We start from the raw sequence: 26,293 nt of genomic DNA, 5'->3' as shown, positions 1-26,293 counted from the left end.
CGGAAGATCAGAGACACATACCTATACACAGCTCCTCAGCAAGCTTGGGCACTAGGTGGCTGCTGAAGGCCGCAGGGTAGAGAGTGGCCAGGGTTCCTGATGCTTCCAGTGCTGCCACCCTGCTGGGGCACAAGGCAAATGAGCACTAGCTGAGCCTTGATCCATGGCTCTCTTGCCTAGGCCTGCCATTCGGCAGATTCAGGAGCGTGGGCTTCTGAGGCCACCTTGCTGAAGAGTAGGATTCCAGTACTTACACCACTAAGTTGGACCGGGCTTCTTAATGCCCAAGAAAAGAGAGCATTCCCACACCTCCAACCGGGTAGCAGCCAGAGCCAAGCACAGGGCCCACCTCCCCTACGGAAAGCCAAGGGTCAGAAGCACAGAGCCCTGGAACAGCTTGCTCGATCTCACTGCCTTATATTCTCACCAACTCTGGGAATCCTCCTCCAGGAAGCTCAGTCTGTATAGGTGACCCACTGCCAGCTCCAAGTCCCCAGAAGACAGGAGATCTGTGCAGGAAGGAAACACGGGCCTCACCTTTCTTCCCCTGCGGCCATCACAACCCTTCCTAAAGTCCTATAAGAAGTCCCAAATCATCCAGAGTTGTAGTGAGAACCAGGGAATTAAGATTGCTCTTCACTTAAGACAGAAAATCACAAGAAAGGGACCAATACTCCTATCTTTTCTCTTTCCCTTAAGCGTACCTGGCTGGGCACCCAAGACTGTGAGTGTACGGATGCCAACAAGCTGAAGCTGGGTGCTGGGGTCCGTCAGGGCCATGAATACCAGTGAGCACAGCTGGTCCTTGAAGCCACTCAGAGGCCTTTCATCTAGGAAGAGACAGAGTCCAGGTTAGAGGGAAACCCTATTCAGAAGTGATGCAAAGATAACCTGGGACAGATTTTTTTTTTTTTGCCGCGCTACGTGGCATGTGGGATCTTAATTCCCTGACCAGGGATCGAACCCGTGCCTCCTGCGGTGGAAGCGCAGAGTCTTAAGCACTGGACCGCCACGGAATTCCTGGGGCAGATTTAAATAATTTAATCCATTGGGTATCTGGGAAGTACACTAGGAAAGAAATCAACAGGTCTCATCTGTTAAGTGTTCTCTTGGGCTACAACCTCAGAACAACAGGTCCACTGTTCTAGACTACTTCTCTGTAGCGCTCTTTGCCTGCCATCCTTTATAGGGCTACAGTGCTCAGCAGCCCCCAGGATACCACATCTAGAAGATGGCCTCACCCTTGTCTTCATAGCTCCATTTCTGTTGCAGCTTCAAGAAACCCAGGATCATTTCAAGGATTGTCCGCCGCTGGTTGCTCTGTAATGTTTTAAGGGGTATTCAAGTCAAAAAATACTTTATTTTTAAAGGATTTCAGTCCTGCTACTGCAGAATTGGGGAGAATTATCCTTGTACATAAGTGTCAGGAAAAGAGTGAACAAGGGAACCAGCAGCAGCTAATGGGAGCAAAACCCGAGATCTACTGTATCTAGGCCCAAGCTCAATGCTTAGCGCTCTCTCTGTGAGACAGCGATCCTGGCAAGGGGTCCCATCATTTCCCCAACAGATTCTGCTTCCTTACCTGACTGTGCTTGTGGAACTGTTCCAGCAGTAGGGGCAGCACGTTGCTGGTGATGTGGTCACAGGCCCGGGCAGATGCACCTGCAGCCGCCTGCAACAGTTTGGCACTAGGCCACACCAGTTTCATGTCTGGTTCACACAGATGGTGCCTGCAGTCTAGAGAGGCAGCACATCACAGACCTAGGGAGTAGGCTGAATGTTGCCTGGTTCCCCTGCAGGCCATAGAAGTTGGAGGCTGAGCCCTGGGACAGTTGGCTAGCAGTTACCACTTAAATTGCTTTCAATTCAAAGCAGGGCTCCAGCACCCAAATCACTGAACATGGGGGCCACTCATGAAAGGTCACTGGCCTTAAGGAATTTCTCTCTGTTGTGCTCACTCCCCTTTCTAGCTGCCATGGCCCCATTACCCTGTAGAATGTTGCTAAGGAAGGAGTCAAGGAGGTCCTCAGCATCAGCCCTCAGCACAGAGCGAGACAAACACGCAGTCAGGGAGTTAAGGGCCGCCAGGCCCTCGGCCTCTACCCGCTCACTTGCCGTCTGGAACACCTGTCAGGGAGGGATCCCATGGCTACTGAGGTGAGCCTGCACCAGCTGAAATCCCACCCACCTACTGCCTATTTCCTTTGCAGGAAGGGGGTGGTGAGAACCTCTGGGGCACAGCAATGGAAATTAACCCCCCAAATGAGTTTCTTCTCAATTGGTGTATTCTCACTAAGTCCTTAGTCCCACTAGGATTGATACACATACTTTTTGAGAAACTGAATACTGACTTTGAGCAGTGGTTGTTGGGAACCCCTTTCCTAGTCTCTTCCTCTCCCCCTCTACTCAGCATGACCTATGCTCCTTACCATGGAAGGACAGGAATTGGGCACTGTGCAAGACTGATCATGTGCCACCACCAAACAGCTGACCCTACCCTTGTCATTCAACTAGAAGTATGCCCCCTTGCTCTCTTGCTGAATAACCAAGCACAGCAATAGAGGGAAAAGGATACGGTGTGTTATTTCCCCTCGTGCCTGACAACCAGGAGTTAATGGTAGTGAGTTTATCTAAGTAACACTCACCTCTCTGCGGATAGAAGCCCAAAGGCTGGGGAGGAAGTCCTTTAGTTCTTTCTGTCCGTACACAGCACAGCAAGCATTCTGCCAAGGAAAGCACAGGTAATGGCTATCTACACACTCAGACTTCCTAGGATATGCAGGCCCCTCAGCATAATGGCACCTGAAAGACCCTGGCTCTCAGCAGTAAAACCAGCAGGATTTCATAACCATCCTACCCAGGTCACTGAAAAATAGGAGCTTGTCCTGACTGATGGAAAACAAGCATGAAGAGGGAGCCCTGGTCAGCCTTTGCTCAGCTGCCACTCAGTTACTACAGAACAAGACAAAATGCAACTGGGGGCTTTAGGTCAACATATAGGCCCGGATTCTGGGTATCCCTCTCTTGAGGCCAATGAACTATTCCCTGGCTCTCAATCAATTCATAATCCTTTAGCACCCCTAAATTGTCTAAAGACAGCTGGATCCTCAAAAGAGAACAATCACTCACTACAGTCTGCAGAGAATCCAGCTTGGCACTCAGAATCTCGGAATCCACTTTCTCAATCAGCAGGGGGAGCAGGAACTGTGGGAGAGAAGGAAGAACTAAAGAGTGAGATATGGGTAGTGTTGCAGCCACACCAAGGCCAACCGTGTCCTCACTGCCACCAGTTCCCGGGGTAGGAGCTATACTCGAGTCGAGAGTTGTGACTGTAAACCAACCTCCCTCTCAATCCATGGCCAGACTCCCAGTGACCTGAAAAGTGGGCTAGCTGGCAAAGCTAAAGAATTTCAAAAGATAGCACCAAATAGGGATTGGTTTACTATTTTAAATGAAGAGATGGTGAAGTTCTTTACTTCGAAGGTCTGAAGACACTTGCAGGATGCCATACCCTAAAATGTATACTGCAACTTTCTTTTCCCCCATGCTTTTACTGTTCTTTCTTCAGACCCTTCTGTGGGTTGAGGCTACATATCCTAACTTTGGCTAGACCCACCTCAGCAAATCGCGGTGTAGAAGCCAACACAGCTCGAAGACTCAGGATGAGATCTTCTCTCTGGATACCATGGGGATCATTAGGTGGCTGGAAAAGGGAGAAGGGGGTGTGGGTTTGTATAACTCTTCAGACCACCCCTGGACACAGGAGTGAACCTGGCAACCCTGCAGAATAGGGTGAGATTTACACCCAACCTGGCAGAAGAAGTATGGAATGAGGCCCCAGCAGGAAGACTGCTTGCTCTTACATGTTTCTTGGGAATTTTTGTCTGTTGGGCACTTATTTTCTATCTGATCACACAGTTTCCATCTGACCTATCATCTCACCACTCAGAGATAAGCAGCCTTAACTTTCTGGTGCAACTTTCTTCTCTGTATATACAGTATTATGACAATGTGATTGGTAGACACTGCTTCCCTTTAAAATATATATACTTTTTAAAAATGTGATCTTTTGAATATATTTTCTGCAATCTATTTTTTTACTTAATACTAGGTACCTTTTTTCATGTTATTATTTTTTCATAGCATTAGTTTTAGTGGCTGATACTATTTCATTGTGTGGTTGAGTCACAGTTTATTTGGATAATCACCCTTTGATGGACATTTCTATTTTTTCACCCTTATAAAAAGCTGTAATTCTGGCTTACATTCATGATTTCATGATTTCTGCATCAAGAAGGCAGATTTTTTTTTATTGAAGTATATAGTTGACTTACAATATTGTGTTAGTTTCAGGTGTACAGCAAAGTGATTCACTTATATACATATATATATTTTTCACATTCTTTTCCATTATAGGTTATTATAAGATACTGAACGTAGTTCCCTGTGTTATACAGTAAATCCTTGTTGTTTATCTATTTTATATATAGTGGTATGTATCTGTTAATCCCATACTCCTAATTTATTCCTCCTCACCTTCTTTCCCCTTTGGTAACCATAAAGTTTGTTTTCTATATCTTTGAGTCTGTTTCTGTTTTGTAAATAAATTCATTTATATTACTTTTTAGATTCCACATATAAGCGATATCATATAATATTTGTCTTTTTCTGTCTTTACTCAGTATGATATCTCTAGGTCCATCCATGTTGCTGCAAATGGCATTATTTCATTCTTTTTTATAGCTGAGTAGTAGTCCATTGCACATGTGTGTGTGTGTGTGTGTGTGTGTGTGTGTACACACACACACACGCACCCCCCCCCCATCTTTATCCATTCATCTGTTGATGAACGTTTAGGTTGCTTCCATGTCTTGGCTCTCGTAAATAGTGCTGCTATGAACACTGGGGTGCATGTATCTTTTCAAATTAGAGTTTTCATCTTTTCTGGATATATGCCCAGGAGTAGGATTGCTGGATCATATGGTAGCTCTATTTTCAGTTTTTTAAGGAAACTCCGTACTGTTTTCCATAGTGGCTGCACCAATTTACATTCCCACCAACAGTGCAGGAGAGTTCCCTTTTCTCCACAACTTCTTCAGAATTTATTATTTGTAGACTTTTTGATGATGGCCATTCTGACAGGTGTGAGGTGATACCTCATTGTAGTTTTGATTTGCATCTTTTCATGTGCCTGTTGGCCACGTGTATGTCAAGAAGGCACACTGAAAACATACATCAGATTTTCCTTTTCTCTTTAGAAACCCCACCAAAAATACAGTAAAGGAATTTTCCTTTCTTTTCTTTCTTTCTTTCTTTTCTTTTTTTTTAAAGCTATAAAGCTAAAGGTTGAAGAGAACAGGATAAGGGATGTTAGCAACAAAACTGTAGAAGGTGAAAAGCAGATGGATAAGAAGAAAATGACTTAGCAGAGCCAAGACAACAGAATCCTCAGTAGGCTTGGGGAATGCTGAGTAACTCCCCATATACACCACAGTCTCCTCAATAAGCTTCGCAACCAGCAGTACCAGGTACCTTTGGAATTGGGAGTGGGGTTGGAGAAGCAATCTGACCTCCGAGATTGCTTCTCAAGTCCTCCTTAGCTGCAGTAGAATCTGGAGGTTTAATTCTTTAGAGAGGGCAAGACAGAGGTCTAGTCTTAGAGATGTAGGTGCAGCTGAGGGCCTGGGTGCTGAATCAGAAGAGGTCTAAGTGGGAATTCCCTGGTGGTCCAGTAGTTAGGACTCAGTGCTTTCACTACCAGGGCCCGGGTTCAATCCCTGATTGGGGAACAGCACGGCAGGAAAAAAAAAAAAAAGAGGTCTAAGTGATACAGTATTGAGTACTGAGATTTTCCAACCCCTTCCAGCCCTATTTGCTTGTAGCCAGACTTCTCCCTCTAGGCAGATCTAAGGTCTTTTTCTAGAAGAACCTGACTAGCCCAAGAGGAAGAATACACTGGGGGTTCCCAAACTGTCCATGTAAGCCACTATACAGGGAAGTTCATCCTCAGCCAGCCCATTCCCTGTGCTCAGAGCTCCCACTCAACTTTATAATTCTCACTGTGAAACATGTGCAAACTCCCAAGGATTACCAGATATCTGAAGAAAGCCTCTAACCTGGAAACAGAGACCAAAAACAAAACAAAAAACAAAAAAAACTCGGAGGAAACAAAGACCACATATGTGGGGAGAGTTTTCAAAAACAGTAAGAAAGTAATTCATTCATGGATTAAATAAGAACAGAATGCTAAAGAAAAAAAGACCACCAGTCTTAACCTGGTGGTCCAGCAGTTAAGACTCTGAGCTCCCAATGCAGGGGGCCTGGGTTCGATCCCTGGTCAGGGAACGAGATCCTGCATGCCACAACTAAGAGCCTGCATGCCACAACTAAAAGATCCTGCATGGTGCAACTAAAGATCCCGCATGTGGCAACAAAGATCCTGTGTGCCGTGACTAAGACCCAGTACAGCCAAATAAATAAATATTTAAAAAAACAAAACAAAAGACATTCAAGAGCTCATCAAAAATGACAATAAAAGGCCCTGGGAAAATGTCCATCAACAGAGGAATGGATAAAGAAGATGCGGTACATATATACAAAGGAATATTACTCAGCCATAAAAAGGAATGAAATTGGGTCATTCGTAGAGATGTGGATGGACCTAGAGAGTGTCATACAGAGTGAAGTAAGTCAGAAAGAGAAAAGTAAATATCGTATAATAATGCATATATGTGGAATTTAGAAAAATGGTATAGATGATCTTATTTGCAAAGCAGATATAGAGACACAGATGTAGAGAACAAATGTATGGATACAAAGGGGGAAAGGGGTGGGGTGGGAGGAATTGGGAGACTGGATTGACACATATATATTATTGATACTATGTATAAAATAGACAACTGATGGGAACATACTGTATAGCACAGGGAACTCTACCTAATGCATTGTGGTAACCTAAATGGGAGGGAAGTCCAAAAGGGAAGGGGATATCTGTATGTGTATGGCTGATTCATTTTGTTGTGCAGTGGAGGCTAACACAACATTGTAAAACAACCATACTCCAATAAAAATTAATTAAAAAAAAAAACGGTGCTGGGAAATTCAAAGCATGAGTGCAGAAATGAGAAACAAAATCAATAGAAGGGGTTAATAGGAGATGTGCTAGTCCTGGGCCTTTCTGACCTCAGAGCCATTCCTTGGGCTGACCACTGCAGGCTACATTTCCCAGGCTCCCATAATGGCCTGGGTTCAGCCAATGGGAAGCACTTGTAGAAGAATGCAGGTCAGAAGGAAAGGAAAACCCAGGGCATTTCTTCCCATTTCTCCAATTTAGTGGGCGCTTTCAGCATTGGCAGCATCTCCTCCATGGCTCCAGCTCCTACTGATAGGCCTAGGTTTTTGTCATACTGTCAGCCCCTGAGGTCCAGTAACATCAACTCTTCCCTTTGTCCCTCCAGCCTAGGGGTGGTAATGGCTTCCTACTATTGATAGGTTGCCTCACTATCCCGTTTGGCTTCTCAGCTTTCCCACAACTTGTATAAACAATTTCCTGCATTAAATTATTTCTGTTTTAAATACCAAAGTTATTTCTGCTTTCATGCCTGGACTTTGACTGATAGAAAAGATAAAACTGTAGAATTTTCTTATAAACTAACAAAAAGGTAGAGGTAAGAAATATGAAAGAAAAGTAAGAGATTCAGAGGTCTAACAGAAGATTGATAGGAGTTCCAAAAGGAAGGAACAGAGAAAACAGAGGGAAAGAAGTCATCAATGAAAGAATGCAAGAAAATTTCCCAGGACTGAAGGACATGAGTTTCCAGATTGATGGGACCTACCAAGTACCCAATACAATGCATGAAAACAGACCCGTACTAAGGCACATAATTGTGAATTTTCAATATATTGGGGGAAAATAATCAAAACTTAAAAGCTTCCAGAAAAGAGGAAAAAAAGTGACCATAAAGTTTTGCAAATCAAAAAGAATTTAGACTTCTTCACAGCAACTGAAAATTAGAGGTAAATGTAGCAATGCCTTCAATTTCATACCCATATTGTCAATAAGTGGGAGGAAAGAATGAAGACATTCTAGATTTACAAAAATCTAAAAATTTTCACTCTTTTTACACACTGGGGAAGCTAATAAGGGATGTGCACCACCAAAATGAGGGAGTAAACTATAAAATAAGAAGTACATAAACCCAGGAGATAAGAGAACCGATCCAAGAGAAAAGACAAAGGAATCCCTAGATGATGGTAAAGGAAGATTGTCTACTCTGCATTAAGAGTAGGAAGCAACCAGTTAAGACTGTATGGCCAAGTTAAGAATGGTTTTTACGGGCTTCCCTGGTGGCGCAGTGGTTAAGAATCCGCCTGCCAATGCAGGGGACAAGGGTTCAAGCCCTGGTCCGGGAAGTTCCCACATGCCACGGAGCAATGAAGCCCATGCACCACAACTACTGAGCCTGCGCTCTAGAGCCCAAAAGCCACAACTACTGAGTCCTCGTGCCCCAACTACTGAAGCCCGCGCGCCTAGAGCCCGTGCTCCGCAACAAGAGAAGCCACCGCAATGAGAAGCCCACGCACCGCAACGAAGAGTAGTCCCCGCTCACCGCAACTGGAGAAAGCACGCACACAGCAAGGAAGACCCAACGCAGCCAAAAATAAATAAATAAAAAAATAAATTAAAAAAAAGAAAAAAAAAGAATGGTTTTTACTTTTTTAAGTCGTTGAAAAAAAATCAAAATAGTATCTTGTGACACATGAAAATTATATGAAATTTAAATTTCCGCGTCCATAAATAAAGTTTTATTGCAATGTAGCCACTGTACCACATTCCAGTGTCTATGGCCGTTTTTGTGCTAGAACAGCAGAGGTGAGGAGTTTCAACAGAGACCATATGGCCTGCAAAGTCTAAAATAGTAACTATCTGGCCCTAACAGAAAAAGTTTGCTGACCCCTACACACAGGATAGGAACCATCACTTATACTGATGTGATCCACTATGAGGATGGCAAATGGCCAAAACAGATTGGTAAGACCATAAAGAATATTTCTAACATAAATTGTTACACTAAAAGCCAGGTGTCCCTACTTAAAAGGCTTAAGTTCTTCTGAGAAGAAACAGTGATACTGATTACAAAAGAGATGAAAAGAATATCAGAGAGGTGGTCCCAAGCAATTGATGTCAACTAGAATAAGCTGGTAAGACATTCCCTATGGCAAAAATGGCTGTGTATCTTTAAAGGCAGTGAGAGTCAACGCTCCAATGTAGTTTGGTATGCTGTGGTATAACTCCTTTCATTTTTTCCAAATCACTAATGCTTGCAGTACACATACCCATGCATACCCATATAGTGATGAGACCTTGAGTATTTGGAAAAAGAAGGAAAATCAAGATGCAGAGTGGGAGGAAGGTCCGAGGGCATCAGAGCAAACACCTCCTGTACACACTATGCTCAACTGTGTCATCTTTGTTTAGTCAATTTGTTTCTACTGCCTGAGATGCACCCTCAGAATCCAGGATCATATCCTACAAATCCTTCAGAAACCAACTGAAATCCTATCTTATCTGTGAAGTCAGTTCCTGCCTACTCTAGCTCACACTAAACTCTGTCTTCTTTGAACAATTATAACACCACTTGTTTTGGTCCACAATCTCTTGCTGTTACTTAAATGTTTCAACTTTCAAGGACATGAATCATGTTATACAATCCTGCAGTTCTAAGCACTACATACATTGTCAAGGAGTCTCCCAAATACCTGCCGAATTGAACCCTTCCTCCCATGGCAAATGTTTTTCCATTTCCCAGTTTACTAAAACATTAAGTTCTTGAGGGCAGGGATTGTTTCTTTTGTTCACCGCTGCACCCTCAGGGCCTAGAACTGGGCTTGGCACATAACAGACACTCAACAAATATTTCAATGAGTGAATGAATGAAAGGTACTACTTACAGGGGTAAAATCAATAGGGAAGTAACAGGATGTCACTTCAAACAACTCCTCCACAAAGGGTCCTAAGGCAACAGAGAAAGAATGAGAACTTATAAGCCTCTCATCTGACAAGCCCCAACCAGCTAATTCAAGGCTACAAGGGTGTACCCAGGCTATAGTCTCTGGAGATGAGGTCATGGACGATGCGGAAGGCCACCAGAAGATTACGGGGATCCTTTTCCCCATCCATCACCTGGATGAAGCCAAAGGTGAAATCAGCTCCTAGGCCCTTCAGCTCTGCGGAGGAGAGAACAAGATCATTACTGTCCCATGGGATAGAAAGCTGGGCTTTCTTCTGGCCTGTGTTTTCCCTCTGCTATCACTGCCTTTCCTGCCTCCCAGAGCAGGCCCTTTCTGTTTTCCTATTCCAAGAGAGTTCTCAATGAAGAGAAGATGTGCGACAATACATAATTGTTACAGAGGTAAGAATTTAAAACATCAGCTCAAACTCCACCTTTTCTTTACTTTCCTGGGGAGTGAGTGGCTCCCAGTTTCCCTTTATCATCCTCTCAAAGTACTGGCTCTTCTATATCACCCCTGGGCTAAAATGAGTCCTGGTAATGGGGGAAAAAAAAGATGTGCTCACTTTTCAGATTTTCCAGAGAGCCCTGCCTCTTACCTTCTTCCCGGGTTCGCATGAAGTTGGTGATGATACTGTAGACTGTGTGTCGGTCCACCTGTGGCAGGGACTTGGTAGGAGAGACAGGAAGTAAGTAAAGAAAGTGCCCAAAGAATACCTCACCTGACAAAACTACTTCCTGATTCACAATCTCTAAGTGGACAGTGCTCTTTACAGCAGTATAAGATGAACCTCAGAGGAAATGTAGAGAAAGGATATGGCTGTTGCCCAGCAGTCCAGCAGTAGAACAGATAACCAAAACCCGTCTGCTGTATGCCTTACTTTAAGTGTAAGAGGACACAGGTCAGACATAATGGCATGCCTCGCTCTCCTTATACAGTAGCAAGGGATAGCATGTGAACATGGTCAAAGACCTGAAAGAGTTCAGAACTTAGAAGGCAATTTTTTTTGCCATCTAATTCTAGTTATGTCAATGGCTGGGAGATAGAGGAGAATACCAAGGTGACTGTTATCACTCACCTGTACGTGGACCTCCTGGAAGATGGCTTTAAGCACGGAGACAGCCAGCCCTGGGGGCAGGGCCACACACAGGCTCTGGGGGAGAAGAGAAGTGTGAGCACAGAGGAAATTCTGGGAATTCTAGCACAGCCTTCAAGACACAAGCCTAAAACAGGGCTATTTAGCTACAGTGGAAATCACAACATCCAAGTTTGGGAAGAAGTGCTAACAGTGAGAAACATGGTCCCTTTTCTCAAGTTGATTAGGTCTCTGCAGCTCCTTCCAGTTTGGCTTTGAATTCCAGTCCCCAAAGGATACTTTCACTCTACAAACTAAAAACAGAAGTGGAGCTGGCTGAGACTAGTTTAGTCAGCACTTGAAGTCTTACCCTCTAAGGGGAAGGAGAGAATTCACTGGAAATAGGTTCCTGCAAACACGGTATGTAATACAAAAAAGAACTCACAAGTGCCCTCAAACCCTGCAGGACAGACGGGATCACAAGATGATGGTCCTTCAGCCGGTTCTCGTAGAATAGGATCAAGTGTACCACTGCACAGACCAGAAATTCAGCCATTAGTTTACACAGGCTGGAGGAGGGCCCACTGGCTTTGCTCCTTCCCAAAGTTTATAAGGGCTGTTCCTGCTTGGGCTTCACTACAAATTTTCTCCTTCACCGAGAGATATGTCCCAAGCCCTCCCATTTGAGGGTGCCTTCCTTGATCTGTCAGGAAAATAGGTGAACATCTTTTATTATCCATTCTCACTAGGTCACAATCAAACCCATTCTCAAGCCGAGAACTGCCTTTCTACAGAACTTGGGTTGGCAAATTTTCTCAAAGGGCCAGATAGTAAATATTTTAGGCTTGTAGGACATAGTATGTCAAAACTACTCAACTGGGCCACTGTAACATAAAAGCAGCATACACAATAGGTAAATAAATGGGCATGGCTAGATGCTAATAAAGCTTTATAGAAGATAAATAAGTTGTTGGCTTTTTTCCTCAGGACTTCAAAACACTTTGATATTTCATTACTTTTCCACTCCATCTATGAAACACTATTTTGTCCATTTTACAAAGAGGGGAAGATATACTGAAAAAAACTGTCTAAGGCTACATTTGAAATCCATGTGTCTTGTGTCTCAATTCTTATCTTCTCTGCCACATATACCAGTGAGGAATGAAGACCCTGAATTAGGAGTTCATAGATACCTTATGTCCTCCCTCCCTCCCTGTAAAGCTGGCTTGAACAGACAAGCAAGGCCTTGGCTCAGCACTCCTACTAGCGATGCCAGTACCTTCCTTCTCCAGGAGCAAGGAGTGACACTGCAGTAGCACCTGTGACAAAAGCTGGATTCCTCGTGCCCGAGTTCGGGGTTCTGGATTCTCTAGAGAGGACCTGGGGTAAAGTAAGATAGAGACAGCCTGACATTACCCAGTTCAAACTTTTGAAGTAAATATTTTGCAATTAGTCACACTCACCCCCTGGGCATGGAAGCCAGCCCAGGAAGGTATTCTGGAGGTGCTTAGCATTACAGACAACACTAAGGCCAATCCCCAGAATGACCTGGCATCATTAGAGGCATATGTGACACCACAGCCAACAGAAGTGTCCATCTCCAGGCACTGACTGGGCATGGGGCTTACTCCTTCTCATACAACTGTGACATTCCTCTGAAACACAGCTTAGCAGCTAACCACAGGGCTCAAGAGATGACTGGCAGCTGCAGCTTCTACCAAAACAGGAGGAGAATAAATATATCACTGTTAAAGCAACCACTATAGTCTTAGGGACCATATCGTCTTTATAACTGGAGGACCATTATGGTCTTTATAATTGGAAGTTTACAAAGTAAGATGGTCAGAGTAAAGGTTTTAACTATTTAGGATTATTGATATGGGAGGACCTAGGCTGAAGCAACAAGGAGGTGATTTATCTTCAAAACAAATCACAGGGATTACATTTAGACATACCAGAAGGAATCTAAGTAAATGCAGGAGGTAGAAGACTTCTGAAGGAGAACTGGCCAGGATACATGAATGTAACCTCAAGGTTGAGTATCTATAGCTAGGGGTAATGCGGCAAAAAGAAGCTCACTCTTGACGGGATCCTTAGGATAGGAACTTACAGAAAGGTAGAAGTAAAAAACTGTGCATTTAAAAATGGACCAAGGCACACAAATTCTCATAGCAGCATTACTCAGAATAGCCAAAATGTGGAAACAACTCAGATATCCCTCAACTGATGAATGGTTAAACAAAATGTGGTATATCCATATAACAGAATATTGTTCAGCAAAAAATGAAGTACTGGTACATGCTACAACAGGGATGAACTTTGAAAACATTACGCTAAGTGAAAGAAGCCAATCACAAAGGTTACATATTACTGTATAATTCCATTTATATGAAATTTTCAGCATAGGCAAATCCACAGAGACAGAGTAGATTAGTGGTTGCCAGGGGCTAGGAAGAGAAAGAAATGGGGAGTGATTGCTAATGGGCGTGGGGTTTCTTTTTGGGGTGATGAAAATGTCTTAAAATTGACTGTGATAAGGGTCATACAAATCTGTGAATACACACTTTAAAATGGTGAACTTTATGATAGATAAATTGTATCTCGATAAAGCTGTTATTTAAAAAAAATGGACCAAGGCCACAACAACATGAGTAGAAAGGCCAAAAGGTCTCTTATGTGGGAAAAATACATAATGGTGACCTACTCCCCCACCCTCTCCCCAATTTTCTAGTTTTTTCTGTTTTAGAAGACATGCTAGCCATGACAGTTAACAACCTTCGCGACTAAGACTTGTCAATTTAAATGGTCTACCAAGTACGAAATATGAGGAAAGCAGACATTAGACTACAAGCATATAGTTCCTCTGGAGCTTGGAATATCTGGTGGTAACAGTGGTCTTCCAGCTGTTTTTCCAAGCCTTTTCCTATAGTGGGGAACCTGGTGCAAGGTCAGCCTCTTGACCACTCCCCAGGCTGGGCTCACAGCAGGTCTGAGTCAGATGCAGGCTGGCTAGAATCCTATGGGGGAGGGTGGGTCTAAAGAAGCAGAAGAGGAATCCCAGCTCTAATTAACTAACAGTTGATGGCTTTCAACCACCCATCTCAGCCTAAACCGGTGGGCTGACCCAAGAGCTAATGTGACCCACAGACGGTGTTCTCCACACTTCCTTAGGGGCCTCAGTCAGGTGGCAAGAATCATTTTTCAGGAGAAACACTGGCTTAGCCTGAGGTACTGATATGGGAGGGGGAGGAGGGTGTTGGGCTACAGTAGGAGAAATTCAGGACAAAATAACTTTTTCAGAGTGCAGCGCCAGGGCTGGAGACGGGTATTCTAGAGCAGAGGCTCTTACCCAAGGGCTTCCACCACTTGTAACACCGTATAGTTTCCAGATTTCACATCTAAAGGAAAGAAGAAAAAGAAATCTGAAAAAACAAAAATAAAACTCCATCCCAGGGTTCAATGGCTCTAATTACCAATGTTTTTGCCTACCCTAGGGCTTACACCATGGGGCCCGCCGTGCTTGCCAAGAGCCTCTCCTACATGAGAGGCATTTCTGTAACACTTCAAATATGCAGCTCCAAGTATAAAAACTGAAAAGAAAGTCAATATATCATTTGCAGGTAACCTGTTTATCTAGAAAATCCAAGAGAAATAAATGAAAAAATACTACAAACAAAATAATTCATTAGGGTGGCTAGGTACAAAATTAATATGAAATTAAGAACTTTCACATACACACATACAATAGCCTGAAAAATTATATAAAGGAAAAAGGAGCCTATTTACAATAGCGACAAATAAAAATTAAAAAAGAGAGAAAGAGAGAGAAAAATACCTAGATATAAACTTAACAAAAAATGTGAATATCTGGAGACTTCCCTGGTGGCTCAGTGGTTAAGAATCTGCCTGCCAGTGCAGGGGACACAGGTTCAATCCCTGCTCCGGGAAGATCCCACATGCCGTGGAGCAACTGAACCCGTGTGCCACAACTACTGAGCCTGCACTCTAGAGCCTGAGAGCCACAACTACTGAGCCCATGCGCCAAAACTACTGAAGCCCGTGTGCTCTACGGCCTGTGTGCCACAACTACTGAGCCCATGTGCTGCAACTACTGTAGCCCACGCGCCTAGAGCCTGTGCTCCACAACAAGAGAAGCCACCGCAATGAGAAGCCCGCGCGCAGCAACAAAGACCCAACGCAGTCAAAAAAAAAAAAAAAAAAAAAAAAATATATATATATATATATATAAAAATGTGAATATCTGAATGGTGAAAACTTTAAAGAACCAGTGAGAAAGTTACTGTGTAAAAAATAGTACATAATTAGACAGGCAAATTCTGAAAAAGAGTAATGAGGGAGGGAGGGAAGGCAGTTCTTCCAGATAGTAAAAGATTGTTATAAAGTCACAGTAATTAAAATACTGTATAGTTTTGAATATACTTTCTGTTTTCCATAATAAAAGTAAAAAACAAAAAATAACCAGTGTAGTATGAGTTCATATTCAAGGAAATCAATGGTACAGAAACAGAATAGAAAATCCAGAAAGAGACACAAATACATGAGAATATGATTTTAAAAATCATATTTCAATTAATGAAAAACAGACTATTCAATAAATGGTGTTGGCATGATTGGGTAAATATTTGAAACAAACAAACAAACAAAGATACCAATGGCTCTGAATCTTTCACCAAAGTAAATTTCAAATGGATTAAAGAAAAAAACACAAGAGAACATTTCTAAGTATAACATAGTTATATTTAGCCATAAAAGAAAAGATTGGTTAAAATCAGCTACATTAAAAAAAAAATTGGATTTTCTGCAAGGCAAAAACAAACATCATAAGACAAACTGGGAAAAAATATTTGCAATTCTTATAACAAAGGGCTATTTTACCAATATAAAAAGCACTTCCACAAGTCATTGAGAAAAAAGACCAACAACCAATTTAAAAATGGGCAAAAACAGAAGATGCTCAACCATATTAACAACAGGAATGCAAATTCAACTCCCCAAAACGTTGGTTTTTAACATACTAGATTGGCGAAGATCAAACATTTTGTATCACGCTTATGTTTGGTGATGGTGCATGGAATTAAGGTACTCTTAAACACTGTAGGTGGAGTAAAAATTGGTACAGTCCTTTTATGGAGCACCACCCCCCCCTTTTTTTGGCCGCGCCTGTGGGGCATGGAGGATTTTAACTGCTTGACCAGGGATCGAACCTGCGCCCCCTGCGGTGGAAGCGTGGAGTTTTAACCACTGGACCACCAGAGAAGTCCCTATGGAGGGCAATTTGAAAATACTTTTTAAATTACAAATGTACGTAGGCTTTAACCCAGGGAATCTTCTCAGAATTTATCCTATATACTTGTAAAAGTGCAAAATAATGCATGTACAAGTTTTTTCATTTCAGAATGATTTATAATAGCAAATGACTGCAAACAACAATGGCCGGGACATGGAAGCAACCTAAGTGTCCATCGACAGACGAATGGATAAAGACGTGGCACATATATACAATGGAATATTACTCAGCCATAGAAAGGAACGAAACTGGGTCATCTGTAGAGAGGTGGATGGACCTAGAGACTGTCATACAGAGTGAAGTAAGTCAGAAAGAGAAAAACAAATATCATATATTGACGCATATATGTGGAATCTAGAAAAATGGTACAGATGAACCGGTTTGCAAGGCAGAAATAGACACAGATGTAGAGAACAAACCTATGGACACCAAGGGGGGAAAGTGGCGGGGAGGGTGGTGGTGGTGGTGGGATGAATTGGGAGACTGGGATTGACATATATACACTAATATGTATAAAATAGATAACTAATAAGAACCTGCCGTATAAACAATAAATAAATAAAATTCGAAAAAAAAAAAAAGAAAGAAACAAGTTAAATAAGTTATAGTACATCCATAATGGAATTCTCTGTAACTACTTAGGAAAAAAATTGAAAAAAGACTAAGGAACCTATATATTTATACTGATAATGGGACAAGATTTAAAAGCAGAACATAAATAGAGTGTACATAAATAGTATACAGTATGTGCATAGCATTGTTTTTAAAGGGAGGGAGAATTATTTCTATTTGTATTTATTTATATCTCTAGAAGATGAAAGGAATTAGTAACACTGGTTGTCTCTAGGGAGGGAGATGGTTAGCTGGGGGTTGAGAGGTAGACTTAAAAAAATGTTTTACACTTTGGAATAATTTTAGATTTAAAAAAAGGTTGTAAAGACAGTATAGAGTTCCTGTATACCCCTGACCCAGTTTCCCTGAATGTTACCATCTTACATAGTACATCTGTCGAAACTAATAGAGATTAGCATTTGTATATTACTTTTAATTAAACTCCAGACTTTATTCAGATTTTACCAGTTTTTCCACTAATGTAGTTTTCCTGTCTCAGGATCCAATTAAGGACACCACATTGCAACTAGCCATCATGAATCCTTAGTCTCCTCTAGTCTGTGAAAGTTTCTCAGTCTTCCTTGCTTTTCATGACCTTGGTATTTTAAAGAAGTACTGGGCTTCCCAGGTGGCGCAGCGGTTGAGAATCTGCCTGCCAATGCAGAGGACACGGGTTCGAGCCCTGGTCTGGGGAGATCCCACATGCCGCGGAGCAATTGGGCCCGTGAGCCACAACTACTGAGCCTGCACGTCTGGAGCCTGTGCTCCGCAACAAGAGAGGCCGCGAGAGTGAGAGGCCAGTGCACCACGATGAAGAGTGGCCCCCGCTTGCCAAACCTAGAGAAAGCCCTCGCACAGAAACGAAGACCCAACACAGCCAAAAATAAGTAAATAAATAAATTAATTAAAAAAAAAATTAAGAAGTACTTTATAGAATGTCCCTTGATATGGGTTTCTTTGATGTTTTCCTCATGTTTAGCCTGGGGTTATGGATTTGGAGAAAGAATAGCATAGAGGTGAAGTGCCTTTCTCATCACATCATATCATTGGTACAGTATATCAACATGACTTATCACTGGTGATTTTAACTTTGATCACTCAGTTAAGGTAGTGTCAGCAGGTCTCTGCACTATACATACTGTTACTATTTTTTCTTTTCCCACACTCTTTCCTTTGGAAGGGAGTCACTAAGTCCAGTCCACAGTCAAGGGGAAAGGGGAGATTAAGCTTCATTTCCTAGAAGGAGAGTATTTATCTATCTATGTTATTTGGAGTTATTCTAAGGAAGATTCATCTCTTCTCTTTCCTTCATTTATTCAGTTGTTTACATCAGCATAAGCTCATGTATATTTATGTTATGCCTTGGGTTATAATCCAATAGTAGGTTATTTTGTTGCTCAAATTTTCTATCTTTGGCCATGGGGAGCTTTTTTAGGTTGGCACCAGTGTCCCTTTGACATGCCCCATCCTTTTATTTTTTTAAGTGCTTTCTTACTTTCTGGCACTACAAAATACTACAGGCCCATCTTGTAATTTCCCTGCCCCAAACCTTGAATCAGCCTTTTCTCCAATGAGCCCTGGTTCCTTTTATTGGAAAATGGTATTAAAAACCAAGATCTGGGTGAAACTGTGCTCATTGCTATTGGGGTGTCACTGCTTCTAGGCCCTCTTCAGCAGAGAGAGCTGGGAAATATATGTACGTATTCTAACCCATGTATACACACATATTATCATTATGTCTGTATCTACCCATATATATTAAACTAAACATAAGATCATATTAGTCTCCTCTCTAATCTAGTGCCACAGGGTTCATTCTAGCCTTCCCCCTTGCTTATTTGTAATTTATTTCTCTGACGGTGAGAAACCTGGTTCCCATTATCTATTATACCACTTATTATTCTTTTCAACACTAGTGTAGCTAATAAACTACTTTCAGAATTGTCAGCCTCTGCGAGAAACAAATTTATAAGTAGAGTACAGTACTTACGTACAGTTTTGTCTTTAGCCTTATAGTCTCCAGACAAAATATTGTTTTCCAAAGTCACTTAGATCAGCTTTTCCCCCCACCCCCTTTAGCAAGGATATATCATACACCAGTAATATAGTAAATTCATTTGTCACAGTCTCCATGCCATCTTAGGATGGAAGGGAGACTTCTCACTGTGGATCCTTTTGCACCTTTTGAATGTTGCACCATGTGAGTGTATTACTTATTTTTGAAAATGCAATTTTAACAGCACAATGGTAATTCACATAGATCTAACAGAATCATCTTTGGATAAATTTTCAAAGGAGAAACAAAGAGCAAAAGGTTAGCGATCTTCCTAAGCGTTTGATTAACGTAGAGGAGTTTTAGATCAATAAGGTGTGGCAATCAGGGAATTACTTTCGCAGCCTGTTCTGGGTCCCCAACCCACCTACCTCTAAATGCAAGACCTAATTAGTCAGCTCTCGCCAACACCAGACTTTGGCTAGGTGAAAAACAGGCTTGAGAAAACTCCTAAACTTCCAGTCCCCCTGAAGTCTGTGGTCTCTGAACAATAGCTGTGAACTGAGCTGAGGCGCAATCTGGTACTAGAGTAAGAAGTCCAATCTGACTGAGGAAGGGAGTGCTCTAGTTGGGATTCATAGCTCGTGACTGGCACCAATTTAGACATCAGGCACTCTTAGCCTTACTCGTGCCAGGATGTGGAAGGCCCAGTGCTGCCCCTGCTCCTGAGAAAGAGCCAAGGGAAAAAATGCGCAAGCTGTGGGGTGGGGGAAGGGGCAGCAGCTAGACTAAAAGGACAAACCAAGGCACTGACAGTTGTTCTACACCCAATTCCTTAACGTCAGTACTGAAGAGAGACACCCATTTCTGGGTTACAAAGTTGCACCATTTGGGAGGGTGGAAAAGCGTACTTTTCTGGAACCTCCTGGACAGAACCCAGGAAACTCTGCTGAAAAACCCATCTAAAAAATAATTTCAGTAGCGGCCACAAGGGTGTTAGCACATAGGAAGCCATAGGGGACTGATAACTGTTACTGAACTGAACTGAACCATCCTTCTTCAGCAACACCATCAAAGTCCTCTGTGGATGCTGGGCTAGGGACTCTCTTTGGAAGTACCTCAAGTGCTGTTAAGACAAAGTACCCGACTATTAGGCCTCACTCAGTCACCTCTAATTTTTTCATTAAAAAAAAAAATTGAGGTATAATTTACATACAGTGGAATGCACGGTGAACGTATAATTTGATTAGTTTTAACAAAAGTATACCCAGAGTAACCAACACCCCAATCAAGATATAGAATATTTCCACCACCAGAGAAAGTTTCCCTCACACTCTCTACTAGTCAGTCTCACTCCTATAGGTTGCCTCAAATTTTATAAATGAAAAAGAGCTCTTCAGCATTCAGTATACATCATTATGAAACTGGCTGCTTTACAATTACAAAGAAACATCCATTTGCATGTGATTTCTTGAATCCCAGTATATGGGTGAATTCTCTTGGCAAAGCCCTTTAGTCTTCATACTTTCACAAAGAATCCATCTTGAATTAATGCAGCACAAACATAAAAGTGAAGTACAAAAGTCATACAAAATTAGGAAAAAATGAAGAAATAATAAAGCTATTGCAACAGTAAATAAGAGTAAGGAAAATGGCAAATAAGGTGGCAAAGAACTAGAATCAGTATTTTGAAGATGTTTTCACAAAGGTGACTAAATCTAACATCTTATTCTAGTTCTGTTGAGCCTATCTTAGAAATGTCTTTCAAATTTTCATCTTTTCCTTTTCATCCCTTATAACCAGACTATATAGGGACAGCTGTCAAAATAGCCTTCAACTTTTTAGTGTAATGAAAATGTTCTGTAATTTTTAGATAGTGGTGGTAGTTGTAGAACATTGTGAATATACTAAAAGCCACTTATTTGTACATTTAAAATCGTTACAGTGGTGAATTTTATCTCAATTAAAAAAAAAAAAAAGCCTTCTGATCCATCCCTAATCTATCGAAAATGCACAATTACTTCCCTGCTCACCAATCTCCCTTTGCCCCTCATTGCCTAAGACCTGACTCCTTGGCTTGATGTCATTCACGATTTAGCCCTCAATCCCCTCCAGCCTCACCTTTGATCATAACTCCTATCATTCAGTCGCATGAAATCTCAACATGTCAAGCTCTTCCATATCCTTAAGTTTGGAAACACATTACCTTGGTTTGGAATGCCTCTTTCTTGCCCTTGTCAGTCTGAGGAACTTCAACTCCTCAAGACCCAGCTCAAATGGCAACTCTTCTGTGAAGCCTTCCTTGATTCCCAAAACAGAATTACTCCCTCTTACACGTTCCTTGAATCATTCTTTAAAAAAATTGTCGGGCTTCCCTGGTGGCGCAGTGGTTGAGACTCTGCCTGCTAATGCAAGGGACATGGGTTCGAGCCCTGGTCTGGGAAGATCCCACATGCCGCGGAGCAACTAGGCCCGTGAGCCACAACTACTGAGCCTGCGCATCTGGAGCCTGTGCTCCGCAACAAGAGAGGCCGCAATAGTGAGAGGCCCGCGCACCGCGATGAAGATTGGCCCCCGCTTGCCACAACTAGAGAAAGCCCTCGCACAGAAACGAAGACCCAACAAGCCAAAAAAACAAACAAACAAAAAACACCCCAAATGTTCAAGTACAATTGGTGTCTTAAAAAAAAAAAAATTGTCATGTACGTTTGGTTTCATTTATCCATTCAACATTTATTGAATACCTATTACAAATCAATTACTGTGTTAGGACTGGAGAGAGAAATATAGACAGGGAGCTTTTAAGGAGCCCAGTCTGTTGGGGCAGAAAGACATTTAAAACAATCAAAGAACAACAAGTTCAGTGTTACCACAGTGACATAAACAGAGCCTGGGGTAACATAGGAAAGGAGTAAAATTCTTGGGTGTATGGGACCATCCATCACTAACTTTAAGTGATTAGTTCTCTTAACAATACAAGTTCTTCCAAATGAAAAATACCCGGAAGTACTGTTAATTATGCACTTGGACTCTAGGGATGAAAGAAGCTAATAAAAAGTTAATTTTCCTAGGGGTAGTCTCACTGGCATAAGAAAAATAAATGTAAGTTCCTTTCCCTATATAGGTTGGTCTAAGTTTTTCCAATGTGTCCAAGATTTGTTCTCTAAAAATGGACCTACTAGCACCTGCTAAATACCCACTCTTTCCTCAGCAGGGCACCAGTCCGTGTGGGGCACTGAGGAGTCGTCAAAGGAGTATTTATATGAGCACTGACATAGAATGCACAATCAGACCTCTGTCTGATGGAATTGCAGCCTCTTGAGAATCTGGAGTAGCAGCCAAGGGGGAAGGGGAGAGGGGGGAGGATGTGAAGGAACAGGAGAGAGAAAAATCCCAATCAGGGCTAAGTTCCAATCAAGCTCTCAAAATGCCCTTTCTGCTGAGAATGCCACAGACATTTCTCAGAACTATATTTTACTTTTCTTTAATAGTTTTCTGGTTTCAAGAATAGTGGTCTCCTCATGGAATTACAAATGTAGGAAAATACAATAAAGACTGAAATGAAGGCAAATCCAAATAACCAAGAGGAAGAAAATTTATATCCATCACCTATAAATCCCATGTTCAAAATCAGATCCCTTCCCAATTTTTGAACCTAGTACTTTTCTTTTGCTCATCTTCAGGCTCAAAAGCTTGAGGTTGGGCTTCCCTGGTAGTGCAGTGGTTGAGAATCCGCCTGCCAATGCAGGGGACACGGGTTCAAGCCCTGGTCTGGGAAGATCCCACATGCCGCGGAGCAACTGGGCCCGTGAGCCACAACTGCTGAGCCTGCGCATCTGGAGCCTGTGCTCCACAACAAGAGAGGCCACGATAGTGAGAGGCCCGCGCACCGCGATGAAGAGTGGCCCCCGCTCGCCACAACTAGAGAAAGCCCTCGCACAGAAACGAAGACCCAACACAGCCAAAAATAAATAAATTATTAAAAAAAAAAAAAAAAAAAGCTTGAGGTTATCTTAGAGTCCTCCCTCTCCTCCAAGCCCTATAACTAATTAGCCCTCAAATTCCAGATTCTTCCTTCAGCATCTTCTATTCCATTCATTTATACCACCTACTTATGCTAGTCTCCAGGAGACTATGGTGGTAGAAACAGGCAGGTAGGATGTGGAGATGTGTACAGAAGTAGCTACTAAACAGTCTGCAAATAAGTATGAGTGGTTGAGAAATAAGTACCACAAAGATTCTGAACTGTGAGATGATGTCTGGCTGGAGTAATCAGGAGACACTTGGGGGCAGGCAGTGAGCACTCAAGCTGGGCCTTTAATCCCAGGCCTAACTTTAATTAGATGGAGCCAGCGGAGGGATCTGGGAAGCAAAGCACTCAAGGGAACAGCAAATCAATGTGGCTGCCTGGAACTAAAGATCCAGGAGGGGAGTGGTAGACATTGAATGCCTGGCTGAGTAGCCTTTAACTCTTAGGCTGCCAGGTCATTTCTCTTCCATCATTTGCACCTTTACATCTGACACCTACTGTCATCAGGAACCCAGGTGCAAAACAAAGTTGGTGGTAGCTGCCTTTGTGATCACAGGACGTTCCTTCTGCAGTTAAATTTTGTAGGAGAGGCTGCTGCTATGAGTGGCTGAATAGAAAGCTGGTCCCTTCAGCACTAACAAAGCTTGACTTAGGCTGGAGGATTAGAAAGCACATCTTATTCTGGGGATGCTTCAAAACTCTGTCAGCCTTCAACAACCCTAACTAAGTCTGTGATCTAAGATTGAGAATACCGATTTAATCCTTCTCAAATTCACCTTCACTATATGACTCCCTTGCTCAAGGATCTACATTGATTCCAATTACCTACAATAGGTCGTTTAAATCCCTCTGTTTAGAATCCAAGGTTAGGCATCATCCAACCCCACCAAACCTTTTCAACCTTATCTGTTATTACCCCTCTGTTAGTTATCTGTTACTACCAACCTCCTTTCCTAATCAGGAGAGCTAAATTACAACAGGGCTAGTGTTACAGTCTTAGCTGAGCTAAATTTAAACTAGACAACAGTTTAGGCCACTTTTTTTTCAGGCATAAAAAATATAAATTTTACAAAAATATTTATAAGAACTTGGCAGTCTTTATTCATGCTGACTTCTCAAGTGTGTTCTGAATTTGAAGAACCCTAAATTACTGTTCATAATGTATAAATGTGAAAAAATAGTTACAAATAACACTTTTTATAGTAATGTTCTTTACCTTGATAGTGGGTAGGTGTAAGCATTTTTCAAAATCAGTGAATGTATGCTTAAGATTTGTACACTTCACTGAATACAAATTTTACACCAAAATAAACTATAAACAAACCCTAGTTAATGATATGCATACCAAAGCAGATAGAGGGAAGTGTACTGCTATCTGCAATTTAAATGACGGATAGATACATGATAAAGCAAATTATATTAAAATGTTAATGGTAGAATCTAGGTGGTGGGTGTGTGTGTGTTTTTCTTATGAAAAAATTACTTAGACTTTGCTGTATGTTTGAAAATTTTCATAATAAAACATTGGGAAAAATGACATTGATAATACACTGTAGTTGTTAATCATAAGTACTGACGACACACTATACTGCACAAAGCTGTTAAAAAGTTAACTTAGTGGAAAGGCTACATCAGGCATTTATTTGCTCCTTGATGCTTCCATGTCACCCTGCACATACCTCTTACAGCCCTTTTCATGGTGTACTATCTGTTTGTATGGCAGTCTCTCCCACTACATTATAAGTCCCTGGCAGGCACAGATCTAGCGTAATTTGTATTTATATCCCTATTACTTTGCATCATGTTTGAAGAATAATGTGTTCAATAATGGTGGAAGGATTGAATTAAATTGAAATATTGCTAAGGATCAAAGTATTATACTTCTGGCAGATTCACATTATTCATTTCTCACATATTATAAAAGTGAATATGTTCAGTTTTCAAGGGAAATGTATCCTTTACTTCTCCCCAAACACGCAAAATTTCCAAAAATAGAGACAAAAATCATCTGTACTGACAAGATTATTTTGTACTCTATTACTTAAACACAAGGTCTGAAGCCCTCCTAACATTCAATAACTTTTTAGATTTTTTTTTCTAAAAGAATGAAGTCTCAGAATTCCAAGGAAATCTGTAATTTGTTTTATTCAAATCTTAGATAAGCTGTCAGAACTAAGAGATCCCTAAACTGATCAAAAGCAGGAAAGTGGAGTTCTGGGGAAAAGATAAAAACAAACTCCACGTTAAAAAGTCACAAAGCAAATTAATCAAGAACTTTACCAAGAAACGGAGGGAAAGCCTTAAGGAAGATACGCAGAACTTCTCAAACTCCCTCTAGACTGGTTTCTCTCCTCCTCTCTCCGACTACAGCCAGTCAGATATCCGGCCGCCCGGCCACTCCCAGCATGCCACGCGACTGGAGCTGATGCCGCTGAAGATGCTTCTTGTCACATCAACTTCCTAGAAACAACGTGCTTTTGCGGCGTGAGCCCGTGATTCTGAACTGCAGGACCTGGGTCCGAGTCCCAGCTCCCCCACCGGCCTGATCTGAGAGTCTCTTGCCCTCGCTGGGCCTGTTTCCTCATCTGTGAAATGGTAATTAATCTCCTAACCCCGGCCGGCGCACAGAATGGCTATAAACCGAGACAAGGGGCGTAAGGGCGCTTTAAGGAAGACTGCAAGCGACTCGCAATTTACTATGGCTCTTAAGCACGCGGTGCTCACAACCAGCCCCGGACCAATCTCTCAAAGTCACCGCTGTCCCTCACTCCCTTCCCGCCCGGCGCCTGTGCTGAGGCCGCTCCCTCCTGGAGGCCCCCAAGCGGAAGCCGTGCGGCGCCGTCGGCCGTACCTGCAGCCACTTGGTCAGCGGGGCCCTCCTGCTGACCCATGACGAAGTCTCGCACGAGGCCCAACAGGGCGCCCGTAGGCGCCACCGCCTCCAGAGCGGCGGCGGCGGCCATGACGCGAACTGGAGACCGTGGGAGGGAAAGTGGGAGGTGGTACGGGACGGGCCTCTCCGCGCACGCGCCTCCTGAGCCAATTGCCTGGCGAAAGCTGAGGGGGCGGGGCGCTCTTTGGATTACGTGCCTGCCGGCTCCAGGCCAGGCAGTTCCAGGGAGGGATGGGACGGTCCCTCCCCAAGGGGCGGGGCCTGGAGTCGGGGCGGTGGCTCAGGGAGGGAGGGCGGCTGCTGGGCACGCAGCCGGGGGCCTTTGAAGGCGAATAATTCCCAGCCCAGCTCCCTGGGAGACTGGCGGTGGG

The 26,293-nt window shown here is 42.6% G+C and overlaps 1 protein-coding gene across 3 annotated transcripts in view; it reads right to left on the bottom strand.

The window, feature by feature from the left end:
• The window catches only part of MMS19 (MMS19 homolog, cytosolic iron-sulfur assembly component), a 32,798-nt gene extending 6,788 nt beyond the window's left edge, over positions 1–26,010 (bottom strand). The window contains exons 1-17 of one of the 3 annotated variants that reach the window (XM_061210405.1): positions 25,881–26,010; positions 14,436–14,484; positions 12,366–12,466; positions 11,532–11,617; positions 11,090–11,164; positions 10,610–10,679; positions 10,099–10,227; positions 9,952–10,013; positions 3,617–3,703; positions 3,130–3,204; positions 2,646–2,723; positions 1,989–2,127; positions 1,583–1,737; positions 1,242–1,320; positions 705–830; positions 428–509; positions 22–122 (exon numbers count right to left, since the gene is read on the bottom strand). In XM_061210405.1, coding sequence (XP_061066388.1) covers positions 22–122; positions 428–509; positions 705–830; positions 1,242–1,320; positions 1,583–1,737; positions 1,989–2,127; positions 2,646–2,723; positions 3,130–3,204; positions 3,617–3,703; positions 9,952–10,013; positions 10,099–10,227; positions 10,610–10,679; positions 11,090–11,164; positions 11,532–11,617; positions 12,366–12,466; positions 14,436–14,484; positions 25,881–25,992 — 1,606 coding nt within the window. In that variant the 5' untranslated portion in view covers positions 25,993–26,010. Of the gene's footprint in view, positions 1–21; positions 123–427; positions 510–704; positions 831–1,241; positions 1,321–1,582; positions 1,762–1,988; positions 2,128–2,645; positions 2,724–3,129; positions 3,205–3,616; positions 3,704–9,951; positions 10,014–10,098; positions 10,228–10,609; positions 10,680–11,089; positions 11,165–11,531; positions 11,618–12,365; positions 12,467–14,435; positions 14,485–25,880 lie in introns of those variants that run through there. The other 2 variants (XM_061210323.1, XM_061210416.1) reach the window with 2 other exon arrangements.
• Positions 26,011–26,293: the final 283 nt, after the last annotated feature.

Source organism: Eubalaena glacialis, chromosome 1, assembly GCF_028564815.1.
Source record: "Eubalaena glacialis isolate mEubGla1 chromosome 1, mEubGla1.1.hap2.+ XY, whole genome shotgun sequence".
NCBI lineage: Eukaryota > Metazoa > Chordata > Mammalia > Artiodactyla > Balaenidae > Eubalaena > Eubalaena glacialis.
The sequence above is the reverse complement of the archived record's forward strand: the minus strand, read 5'-3'. Positions and strand labels throughout refer to the sequence as shown.